Source organism: Xiphophorus couchianus, chromosome 6, assembly GCF_001444195.1.
Source record: "Xiphophorus couchianus chromosome 6, X_couchianus-1.0, whole genome shotgun sequence".
NCBI classification, from domain to species: domain Eukaryota; kingdom Metazoa; phylum Chordata; class Actinopteri; order Cyprinodontiformes; family Poeciliidae; genus Xiphophorus; species Xiphophorus couchianus.
The window spans coordinates 574,192-585,994 of record NC_040233.1 but is presented as its reverse complement, the minus strand read 5'-3'; the positions used below and the strand labels follow the sequence as shown (position 1 = coordinate 585,994).

The window sequence follows — 11,803 nt, the reverse complement described above, 5'->3', positions numbered from 1 at the left end:
CATGGACATGTGTTTAATACACGTCAACATAAAACACATATGTCACACTGCAGTGCTGTGACAAAATTAATTTAAAAACACTTTCCTCTAGATTCCTTTAAGTCGTGTGGTATACTGGAAATTATTTTAATAGTTCAATCAAATGTTGAATTTTAAAAAACAAAATTAATTTTAATCCAAAGCTAGAGGTTTTTATCCGGTGAAAAATCTGTATACAAATCATGTAAAGCAGCACAAATACAGGATGTGTTAGCATGCTTTAAAATGACATGACAATTGTAGGCCTCATTCAGGATAACAATGAAGTGAATTACAGAAAAGAGGTACAACATCTTGTGGACTGGTGTAAAAAGACCAACCTGTTCCTGAACGTCGACAAGACAAAAGAGATCGTTATTGACTTAAGAAGGTCTCGACCCAAAACACACCACTCCTCATCATTGACAGAGCAGTGGAGATTGTCAGCAGCGCTAAGTTCCTGAGGGTTCACATTACAGTCAACCTTGGCTTGGGGGTTCCCTTTTTCACTTCCCTATTGAAAAAGGGAAGTAATCATTCATCTCACTGTTTGAGATGAATGATCCTCTCCACCTTCTACAGAGGAACCATTGAGAGCCTGCTGACCAGCAGTATCTCCATCTGGTCAAGGAGCTGCAAGGTCTCTGCGAAGAGTGGTGAAGACAGTGGAGAAGATCATTGGGACTTCATTCCCCCCTATCCAGAACATTGAACACAAACACTGCTTAGCCAGAGCAAACCAGATCCTCTCTGATTCCACCCATCCTCTCCATGGTCTGTTCATCCGGTTGGCATTTGGCAGAAGATTCAGTAGCATCTGCTGTAAAACAGCCAGACTCAGAAATGGTTGTCTCCCACTGGCCATCATTTTGCTCAACAATCACCTTCACTAAGACTGTCTTAGACTTCTTGAAAAGGCATAGTTAGCAATATCTTATTATTTGTATATTTGTGTTTTTGTGAATGCTCTGGTGGACAAGTGATGGCATTTCATTGCCAATTTCACTTATGTGTCTTTGTGCAATGACAATAAAATAGGTCTAAGTCTAAAATGCTACTTTTCTTTTTGCTAAATAAATGTGTTTTTGTTACATTTCAGTGTTGCATAGTCCATATTACTGAGAATCCGGTCATCCTGAATCCTACTAATAATGGTTTATTAGTAGAGGAAGAACTAACTCGGCAGACATGGCTACATTGTACTCAGGAAACGCGCATCTTGTCCTTAACTGATGTGGTGAATTGGTTCTGAAATGGTCAGCTAACACTAACTCACTCTAACTCTCAGTTATTCTTATATGTCCGAGTGTAAGTATACCTTCCTTTAGTGGTCCTTGTTAGGTTATTTCTTTAGTCCTTCTAGTTGTTTTTATTTCAGCTCCCTCATTGTGTGTCTAGTTTTCTTATCTAGCTACCTTAAGTTTAGTTCTGTTATGTCTGCATCCACAGACATAACTTATCTTCCTTTAGTAATTCTAGTTAGGTTATTTCTTATTTCAATAATAACCTCTTGTAATTTTTTTTACAATGAAATCTACATTTTTCCCTCTTTTCCAAACAGCTCCATCATCTGCAAAAAGTGAACATCCCATTTCTTTTCCAATATCTTTAAATACATAATTTATCATAATTGAGAACAATAGTGGACTTATAATACTTATAATGCAGAGTTCCATTTTCTACTTTATATTTTCCTGAGATCACCTCACCAATTCTAACTTGTATTTTCCTATTTGTTAAAAAGTCTTTAATCCATTTAAATATTTTCCCTTTAATGCCCAACGTGTATAAATTAATTATTAATCCCTCAACCCACATCATATCATATGCTTTTTCTATATCAAAAAATACTGCCGCTACACTCTTTATTTACTTGTGCTCTTCGGATTTCATGCTCTAAACATAGCGTCCTCCCTTTTGTCTTCCCCAGCAGATCTTCTTAGCTTCCCTGTGCCACCTTCTCCCCGCCCCTACTGTGCCAACCACTCTCCCCTGCAGTCAATTAAGCTGATCAGCCCTAGTTTTGTCTAGCTCTCTACCTCCCAGTATTTAAGCCTCTCATTCGCTTCCATTCCTTGTCAGAGCCTCATGTTCACTTACCTCAGTCCTCTGTGCTTCCCTGTTTTCCTCTTGTGTCTCCTGAAGAATCCAAAAGAATAAATTCTTTTGGATTTATTTTTGTTGCAACCTTGGATTTTATATTTTTGTAAGTGCCCATCATCGTTTCTACATTCATCATTAAATCATCTAAGAACTCAGTAGCTGCTGCCGCTTCTCTGCATTTGGGTCCACCTTCAACAACCAATGTCATGACATATTGTTGACTATTTCTATCTGCTTCTAACATATACAGGCAAAGAAGTCACCTTCTATCCGTGGTGAAATATTTTTCACATTTCCTCTAAAGTGTACCAATTCTTCTATTGTGCTAATTTTCATAAGCATGTTGTCTGTAAACTTTTAATATATTAACAATTTGTACAATTCTGTAATAGTATAATGGCAATGTGCTCTTGAAAAATGTGACTATGTCGAATACACAATGTAATTTTTTTCAATTGGAAAGTGTGCGGAAAGTCCTTTTGTGTACTGGTAGCCTGATATTTTTTGCAGTACTGTAGTTTGGATGAATCATGTAATGTACAAAGTGGCAAAGAAGAATAATAAGAGATTAAGTAATTAAAAAGTGTACTTTGTTACCAATTATAATAAACCAAAGATGTAGTTTGGGCATACTGTAATCACACTACTAACATAAAATATGTAATACTTTAGAAGACATTCTAAATATATTTTAAATGTAAGTCAATCATAAAAATAGTACACTTAAGATATACTAATCAAGCATGTTATATTGCATAAAAAGTCAGAGACTTGAAGTATACAAAGTCTAACTTTAGTTGTTCCAAAAAAGCACGTTATATAACACTTTAAATTGTGATTTTCTACAATTTAATTACTATTAAAATACACTAAGTACAAAATTAGTTGTTCCAAAATAACACACTTCAAGTATACTGATGATTAGTCTGGCTTCAAGTTTGCTAAAATTTAACATGCTTAGTATGTTTATTTTCCATCTGGGTGGATCTGAAGCCAGGCTTCGAGGCATGTACCGAGTAAAAAGGGAGCCTATCAGATGAAGCCTTGCTTCGAGGCTTATGTCGGTTTGCTGAAAACCACGTGACTGTCAAAAAACAATGCCTCGCACTAAGTGGGACATGTGACTGCTTAATTTTGCTTGACGGTTTTCAAAACAAAGCGCTATGAGCCATGCTGCTTCATGGGTTGTAGGTAATTTGGTAGAGCATCTTAGGAGAGTATAGTCATCAGCAGTTGCAGAAATAAAAGGAACATTGACCAACATATTTGATGTGTATTGATGATTTTGATGATGGCACTCTTCAAAATGTAATATTTGTTACTGGTTGTTCTCAGTTGCTGACGGTGTTTTTATGACTTTATGTTTTTGTGTTCTTATGATGTAAAGCACTTTGAACTGCATTTTTGCTGAAATGTGCAGCACAAATAAACTTGATTGATTGACTGAAATGGAGTAAGCAAGAGGACTCTGACATCTGGGAATACTTTGAGATGATCGCTCTCAATAAAATTCTTAAATAAAAATAACCCTTCTACCTTCCAGTTTCTCACCTTCTGGAAATTTCCACTATTTGTAGTCCGATCAGCAAAGATATATCAGTCTTGCACAGTAGAAATAAAATGAAAGCTGTTGCAAGATTAAAATTATGTGTGTTGTTTAATATAAGTGATCAGAGCCAATTAAAAATCCATGAAAAAAAGAACTTAGAAAATGTTTTGTTTTTCAAGAAACAAGTCGAAACACAAACAATACTGTCTGCCCCAACAAGCACCACAAGACACTAAAACATCAAATGTCTTTATTGTCAAATCAGTCTATGACATTAAAAAAAAAAAACATAACTCGACTACTGCACTTTGAATTGCCTTGTTGCTGAAAATGTGCTATATAGTCACCAGGTGACTCAGAGCCCATCCAATCACTGAACAGATGCATAGAACAGATAAATGTGTGGATGTGCCAAAACTTTCTCCAGCTGAACAGAAACAAAAGTGAAGTTATTATTTTTGGACCTAAAGAGGAACAATCTAGAGTTATAGATCTAGAGTTATAGATCTAGAGTTATAGCTCTAGAGTCAATGCACAGCTTCAGTTATTACAACTAAAAACCAGCAATCAGGCCAAAACCTGGGAGTAGTGATGGACTCTGTCCTGAATCTCCAGAGCCACATAAAGACAGTTACAAAGTCGGCCTTCTATCACCTGAAGAACATTTCCAGGATTAAAGGACTAATGACTCAGCCAGATCTAGAGAAACTCATCCATGCGTTCATCTTCAGTCGTATTGATTATTGCAACAGCGTCTTCACAGGTCTGTCCAACAAATCAATCAAACAGCTGCAGCTGATCCAGAATGCTGCTGCTGGTGTTCTCACTAAAACCAGGAAGATAGAGCACATAACACCAGTTTTAAAGTCCCTCCACTGGCTCCCTGTAGCTCAAAGAACAGACTTTAAAATACTGTTGTTAGTTTACAAATCACTGAACGGCTTAGCACCACAATACATTAAAGATCTGCTGTTGTTGTATCAACCTTCCAGATCTCTCAGGTCTTCCGGTTCTGGTCTGCTCTACATCCCCAGAACCAGAACCAAACGAGGAGAAACAGCATTCAGCATCTATGCACCACAAATTTGGAACAAACTTCCAGAAAACTGTAAAACAGCTGAAATACTGACTTCTTTTAAATCTCGACTAAAAACCCACCTGTTTAGAATTGTATTTGAAATATAATCAATTACAAATTTATTTATGGAACTTGACTTAAGGCTGTGTTTTGACAGTTGACTCTATGTTGCATTGTGTTCCTGTGTTTGTAATGATGTACAGCACTTTGAAATGCCTTGCTGCTGAAATGTGCTATACAAATAAAATTTGATTGATTGATTGATATAAATAAAATTAACTACCTACCTTCTGACAGTCAACATATTCCAGGATTAGTTTTTCTACAAATCATTTTAGTAACTTAAAAATATCAAAATCTTTAAGTTAAATAGGATTTAATTGACTCTCCTGTTACTAAACATGAGTTTGACAAAAACTTTGTGACAATATTGCTAATTTGTTGAAGTATGATTTATATCTGAGTGACGAAGCTATTGCAGTTTCAGCAGCAGATGTCGCTGGTGAGGAACGAATGACAAAGAGTAATGAACCTTTGGGGAAAGCAAAGAGCTGGAAAGGTTCATTGCTTCTGGAGGCTAAATTTGGCCATCACTAGTCTTTGAAAGCAACAGTGTTTTCAAAGACCAACTTAGTCTTTAAGAAGTTGCAGTGTTACTGAGAGAAAACCATGCTTTGTATTTTCTACCTTGTCCTAAGAAGTCATTAAAAGAATCATTTTTATGACTTCATCAAACAATGGCAGACTCTTAAATATAATACCTAAATTCCGCCACTAGATGGCACCAACCGAACACGTTATTGATGGAACCAGAATGCTGGTTCCAGAATGCTGTGAAGATCAACAAACTGACATGCAACAGGATAAATAATATTATGTTCTCTTTGGAATCAATAAAGTATTTTTTATTTTGATTTTGAATATAGGTGATGTAGTCAACATGAAGCCATTATATCGACTTATGCCAGGGAACGTTTTTACAATTAAAATAACGGTTTCACATATCACAACTTTCTTTTTTATGTTAGTATAAAATAACCTCAAGTCAAGTTCGACCTCTCAAAGTGTAGCTGTGAACTCTATGTAGTTTAATGGACTCATGTTCTTATGTTTATAGAAACCCTTTGCAGCCAGGTCTAGTTTTTCTTTTCTGACTCGTATTCTTGATGTGTTAAATCTTAACAGTTCTTTGTCTTACATCTTGCAGAGCTTAAACCCCCTCTTTTTATGTATTGTGAGAACATCTCGGCGCGTCCTGCATCTGAGCCCTTCAGGAGCTTTAGTATTGTTATACATCATGGGCTGTACCATACCGTAAGGAGGTAGGGGTGGATGGTGTCCTTTACTTACGTTGGACACCTTCTGTCTCTTTGCCTGTCTGCCTGACAATGGAGCCGCAGCCCGACAGCGGTCTGGACGGAGATTGGACGGTGTGGACCAATCTTTCGTGGGTTTTTGGTGTTTGTTAGGGGGAAACAAAGCAATAGGCACCAAGCTAAGCGAGGCAGACATCCATTCTGTTTCATCGCAGAGAGAAAACGAAGTCTGTTGTGTTATCAACACACAGCGGGGGGCGGGGAGAGACACCTGGAACCACTCAGTTTTCGTCTTTGTTTCCTTTTCTGTGAAGATGTCCGCTTTGACTGGGATGTTAATGCTGCTAGTTACGTCTCTCATCATCACATCTAATGGCGCATGGTCAACATCCCGTAAGTATATTATCATTTATCTCTCTCTCTCCTTCTGTGTGTGTCTCTCTCACACACGCACACACACAGAGTTTTTCCCTGCGACATATGAAGACAGTTTTTTTGTGTGTTGAGAACAGAGCAGCGGACTATGCAGGGTGGTCCGTTGAACGAGATCAGCGGCCCAGCATCACCAACCGCGCGATACTTTCATTCATCAAGGACGAGAGAAGCAGAAGCTGCTTCCCGTAGAAAACACAGAGGCAGGGCCGGTCTTGTGCGCTATTCGGTTCCCCTGCGAAAATCTATATCGGTGTACCTCGTCAGATTTTGATGGGTAGCACAGATAGTTAGAACACCTGCTCAATCCTCCATGGCGCCCTAACGAAATTTGGTTTTGGGCCCTCTATTTCTGCTTAGATCATTGGCATACCTGCTATAAACATCCCCGACAGTGCTGTTTACATTATATCCTATAAGTATGTATCATATAGGCTTCATTTATCGGTTAGTCAATTTATTCATGATATTGTTGGATTTAATTCATTTTTGTCTCTGTGCACCACCAAGGTTCGTTAACCAGTTTCAGAACCAGACCAGAAGCCCTCAGTGTAATTACCTTGAGAAATAATGAGATTTAGTTATATATAAAAACAGGCTTCAATGCCAGGAAATGATCAAATGTTACAAGCCATACATGTCATAGAAATGGATCAGATAGAGAGTTACATTCACCGTCCAGCGAGGGGCCACAGTTAGCTCACCTTATGGATGTAACCAAGTGAGGCAAAGATTGTAGCGTGAGTTAGCTATTTATTCTTCTCTGCAATCTGTACCCTCCCTAAAGGGTAGTCTAATCAGTTTCAGTCTGTTTACATATGACTGCCAGCAGTCACACATAAACATGGTTATATAAGCTGCAGCATGTGCTGTAAGCAGATAAGAGGCTAAAAGAGACAGAGGAAAAGACAGAATCCATAACAATATTTATTTGCGGTTTCCTGAATTTTATGAAGAAGAAAGACTACCTGGATATGGACTGGGTTGAACTTATTCAGTTGATGTGTGAATAGGATAAATCAGGAAACAAAATATGCAATCAGTTTTGCCTTTTGTTATCACCTTTACACTTCTACATTCTTATAAAGTGAATAGGAAAGGTTTTTCACTTTGTTCTGTAACAACAATGATAACCTTCCAGAGTTCAGCCACTCTATTTTCTCCAGAGCCTGTAGTGTGGAGTAAGTTTTCCTTTGCTCTGTAACCAGCCTCCTTAGCAGCTCAGATATAACTTCAACCCTCTGTTTCAACAGCAAAAGACAAGCTTGAAAAAAGTTAATTGCTCAAAACTATTTTGAAAACATGTCAGAAGTTAGACTGTTTTTATTAGCCAAAATGTAAGTGTAATTTTGTTGGTGAGAAAGTTCTTTTATATTCTGATTCTAGTAACCTGAAATTTCAGTCTTTGTGATAAAATGTCAATGTTTACTTTCTTTATTTGGTGTGTAGATGATTTCTGTTTCACCTTGCAACTGCTATTACAGAATAGACAACTTACTGTTTAAGGTGATCTTTGCCTTTATTTTTTATCTTGCTGGTTTAGGGAAGTGTGATGACAGCTTGGTGACACCCCTTCCCATCAAATCCTTCAACAGCTCATCAGAATATGGCAGAGGATATGCAGCCGCTTTTGCTAAACTCAACAGAATGCAAGGTATGGCAGTGTAATGTCAAGCACTTTGCAATTCCTGATGCTGTGCGAAGATTGATTCCCTTTCTAAGAATGTTCATTCTTTATATCTACTGTTTTATTGAAGTTTTTGCTTACGTAATTGGTTTAAGATGAGGGTGTCTTTCTTTAAGTTTGTAGGGGTGATATTTTAATATTCTTAATGGATCCGAGAGCAGAGACAATTAAAAACAGTAGAGCAGGGAGCAGATGCCACTAGCCTACATCTTCTATATTTAGTCCAGTTTAATGTAAAGCTGCATAATTATTCTAAATACCATTGTGATTTCAATGTGAGTACAGCAACAGGAGGGACTGCTTGGAAAGGGAGGCTGCAATATGTACAGTAGTCTCTATACATTTCAATTCTGTTCTCATGTCATATAGTTAACTAGTTAAATGGAAGTTCACAGTTTTTACAATCATGTATGCCTAATATCAACGATGTTTGTCTTACAAAGGGTTTGAACCCTCATCCTCTTGGACCAATACCCCGCACCTCACCTGCTGCAGCAACTAATACTCAAAGCGGGTGGCAGGGACATTAGAGAAACCTGAGTAAAATGGGGGCTCATTATAATTAGTATTTTCACTGTAATATTTAACAATCAATTGTTTGCACATTGCTGAAGTCAGACATATAATGCATGTCTCTGCACTGAGTTCACTCACAGACTGAACAGTTATTGTTGCCTGCTTTGCTCTACATCTCACCTTTTTTGCAATGGCATTACGCCTTATAGTTCATAGTGGCTGTGGGTTTATTAATACCCCTGGTGGTGAATTGGAGGTACAACATTGATAGATCGATTTTAACTCCTCAGTGTTTTGTGAAACATTCCAAACACAGGATGGTATGAAATAATCCAAAGTGGCAATCCTGTATAAAGGCTTATGTAACTGGACATGGGACAGGATAGAGCTTATGTTCTGTCTAAAACATGAATGGATGTTGTATTCTCTGCCCCCTTGCGCTTTTAATGTTTTCCACTAAGGTTTGACCTGACTACTTGCAGCATTAGATCTTTAGTACTTCTGTACTACTGGAGGTTTAGTCTGTGATAAATGTCAGTAAATGTTGTGTTTGAAATTTCTATTGAGAAAACCTCAGAAGATGTTGATACTGCTTTCTATGTTTATGACTTTGATCGGTCCAGGGCAATGTTTCTCAGTTCCGGTCTTCAGGGACAGTAGTCTGAAACATGCCGTTCAGTAGAACGGCATTTCCCTACTGCCACACACCTAACTTTAATAAGTCATTCTTCTGCAGTACTTGATTGCATGCAATCATTTGAATCAGGTGATCTGGAAAAGGAACACACTTAAATATGCAAGGCAATGGTCCCTGAGGACCGGAATTGAGGAACACTGGTCTAGGGCCAGGACAGTAGTCTGCCTCACTTAAGACAAAAAAAAGCCAGAATCTACCACAGATGACAATTCATTTCAGGATCCAGTTACTAAATAATTTATCATACCATCATGACTTCTCACTCAGATGTAGACTGTTGATTAGAAGTATATATCCACAGTAAAGTGAGTTCAACAAAATATGTTTTAATTATCTGTTTCTCCATATTGACAGGAGATTTGTCATGTTTCTCTGACTTGGCTTGAAAGAAGACGCACATCTCAAAACGAGATGTTAGTGAAGTACTCAAATTGAGATTGTTTTTTTATGTTCTTTGCTTGCCAGTGGCTGGTTTTAAATTCTCCAACAAGCTTTTCCTGACTCAAAGTATTATTGTTTTGGAGAGGATAAGCCAGAGTCTCAACTTAAATCTGAGAGATGATAAAGAAGCTCTCCAATCTCTAGACCTGGAGCTTAGAGTGGTAAGTGACATATAGGTAAAGCGGACACCCCTGTCTGGAGTTCAGTTCCCAACCCTTGGACCTTTGCTGCATGGAAACTGTAAATAAAGATCACTCGTGTCAGAAAAACCACTAAAAGAAAGTGTAAATATGGTTAGAAATATTTTTTTTCCTAGACGTTATGGTTTTTTTAGCTATGTATAAACACATGGATCTGGAGCTTGCCTATTGCCAATTCAGTTTATTGTAGCCCACTCACTGGTCAATGGTTAGATTGATTCAGCCAAGGCTATTGTCAGGAGTTTGTGTTTTTGGCCTTGATTGTAGCAACAGTGAATTTGTTGAAAGCAGAGATAAAATGTTCATGAGCTCCATAGCAATGAGACTAGAGCCATTAGTTAAGGGAAGACAAATAGATTTGATAAAAACACCAAAAATCTTTGTGGAAACTGAGTCATACCTGAGTCCACTGTAGAAGTGGATAAATTATATAAAAAATTCTTCCTCCCCTGCTTTTAACATTTCTCACTCTGAACAACCCAACACCAGGTGCTGGAGGCTGGTCACCTTTGGATACAAATCGTTACCAGTGGCTGCAGGTAGACCTGGGCTCTAGGAAGCAAGTAGTTTCCATAGCAACTCAGGGGCGCTACAGAAGCTCAGATTGGACAAGTCAGTACCAGCTGCTCTACAGTGACATAGCCAACAACTGGAGGCCATATTTAAAGGATGGAAACATTTGGGTAAGATTAAAATGAAAATTTTATTTGCAGAAAAAAGCACAGTCTTGTCACACAGAGACACATGTAGTTTGAACAGTTTTATTTTAAATTAAGTTAGCTCATTTTATTGATATAACATCAAATTTACAGCAAGTGTCATCTCATTCTTTAAGCAAAAACAGGTTTAATTTAAGTGCACCCAATTAAAATCCATATTAATTCCAATTATCCTAAAATATCTCCAATTCATTACAAACAAATATCAAAAGCCATCAGAAATATGGTTCAATCATAATAACAAACAAAATAAAGTGTAGCTACTTTAGTAACTGTAACCCTCTAGCAGAGTTAACATTCTGTCTCTAAACCCCACACAATAATTATGCTGCATGATCTGTTAAACAATGTATTTTGTTCTGAAATACATTGTGTTCAAAATTATTATGCAAATTGGATTTAAGTGCCATAAAGATTAAATTTTTTGTGGTGCTATTAAATGTATAGATGGTATTGTGTGTCAGGGCTCTTTGAATCACTATAATTATTTTCAGAGAGCTGGTTGATTAGTTTGGTTGATTGAGAAGCTCAATTAAAGAAAATCTACTTAAGTAGGATGTTCCACATTATTAAGCAGGCCACAGGTTTCAAGCAATATGGGAAAGAGAAAGGATCTCTATGCTGATGAAAATGATCAGATAGTGTAGTGCCGTATGACAAGGTATGAAAACATTCGATATTTAACGAAAACTGAAGCAGGAAGGTTTTTGTTAGACAAATTCATCGGATTAAGAGAGCAGCTGTTAAAATGCCATTACAAAGCAGCAAAAAGTTATTTGAAGCTGCTGGTGCCTCTGGAACCTCAAGGTGGAGGATCCTCCAGGCAGGGGTCTCAAACTCCAGTCCTCAAGGGCCGCAGTCCTGCAGTTTTTAGATGTGCCACAGGTACAAAACGCTGGAATGAAATGACTTAATTACCTCCTGCTTGTGTAGATCAGTTCTCCCAGCCTTGCTAATGGCCTAATTATTCTATTCAGGTGTGGTGCAGCAGAGGCACATCTAAAAGTTGCAGGACTGCAGCCCTCGAGGACTGGAGTTTGAAACCCC

The 11,803-nt window shown here is 37.7% G+C and overlaps 1 protein-coding gene across 1 annotated transcript in view; it reads left to right on the top strand.

Moving 5' to 3' along the window:
• The first annotated feature begins 6,076 nt into the window (after positions 1–6,076).
• The window catches only part of cntnap2b (contactin associated protein 2b), a 51,951-nt gene continuing 46,224 nt past the window's right edge, over positions 6,077–11,803 (top strand). Inside the window, exons 1-3 of the mRNA XM_028020616.1 lie at positions 6,077–6,457; positions 8,040–8,150; positions 10,527–10,720. Coding sequence (XP_027876417.1) covers positions 6,379–6,457; positions 8,040–8,150; positions 10,527–10,720 — 384 coding nt within the window. The 5' untranslated portion in view covers positions 6,077–6,378. The remainder of the gene's footprint in view (positions 6,458–8,039; positions 8,151–10,526; positions 10,721–11,803) is intronic.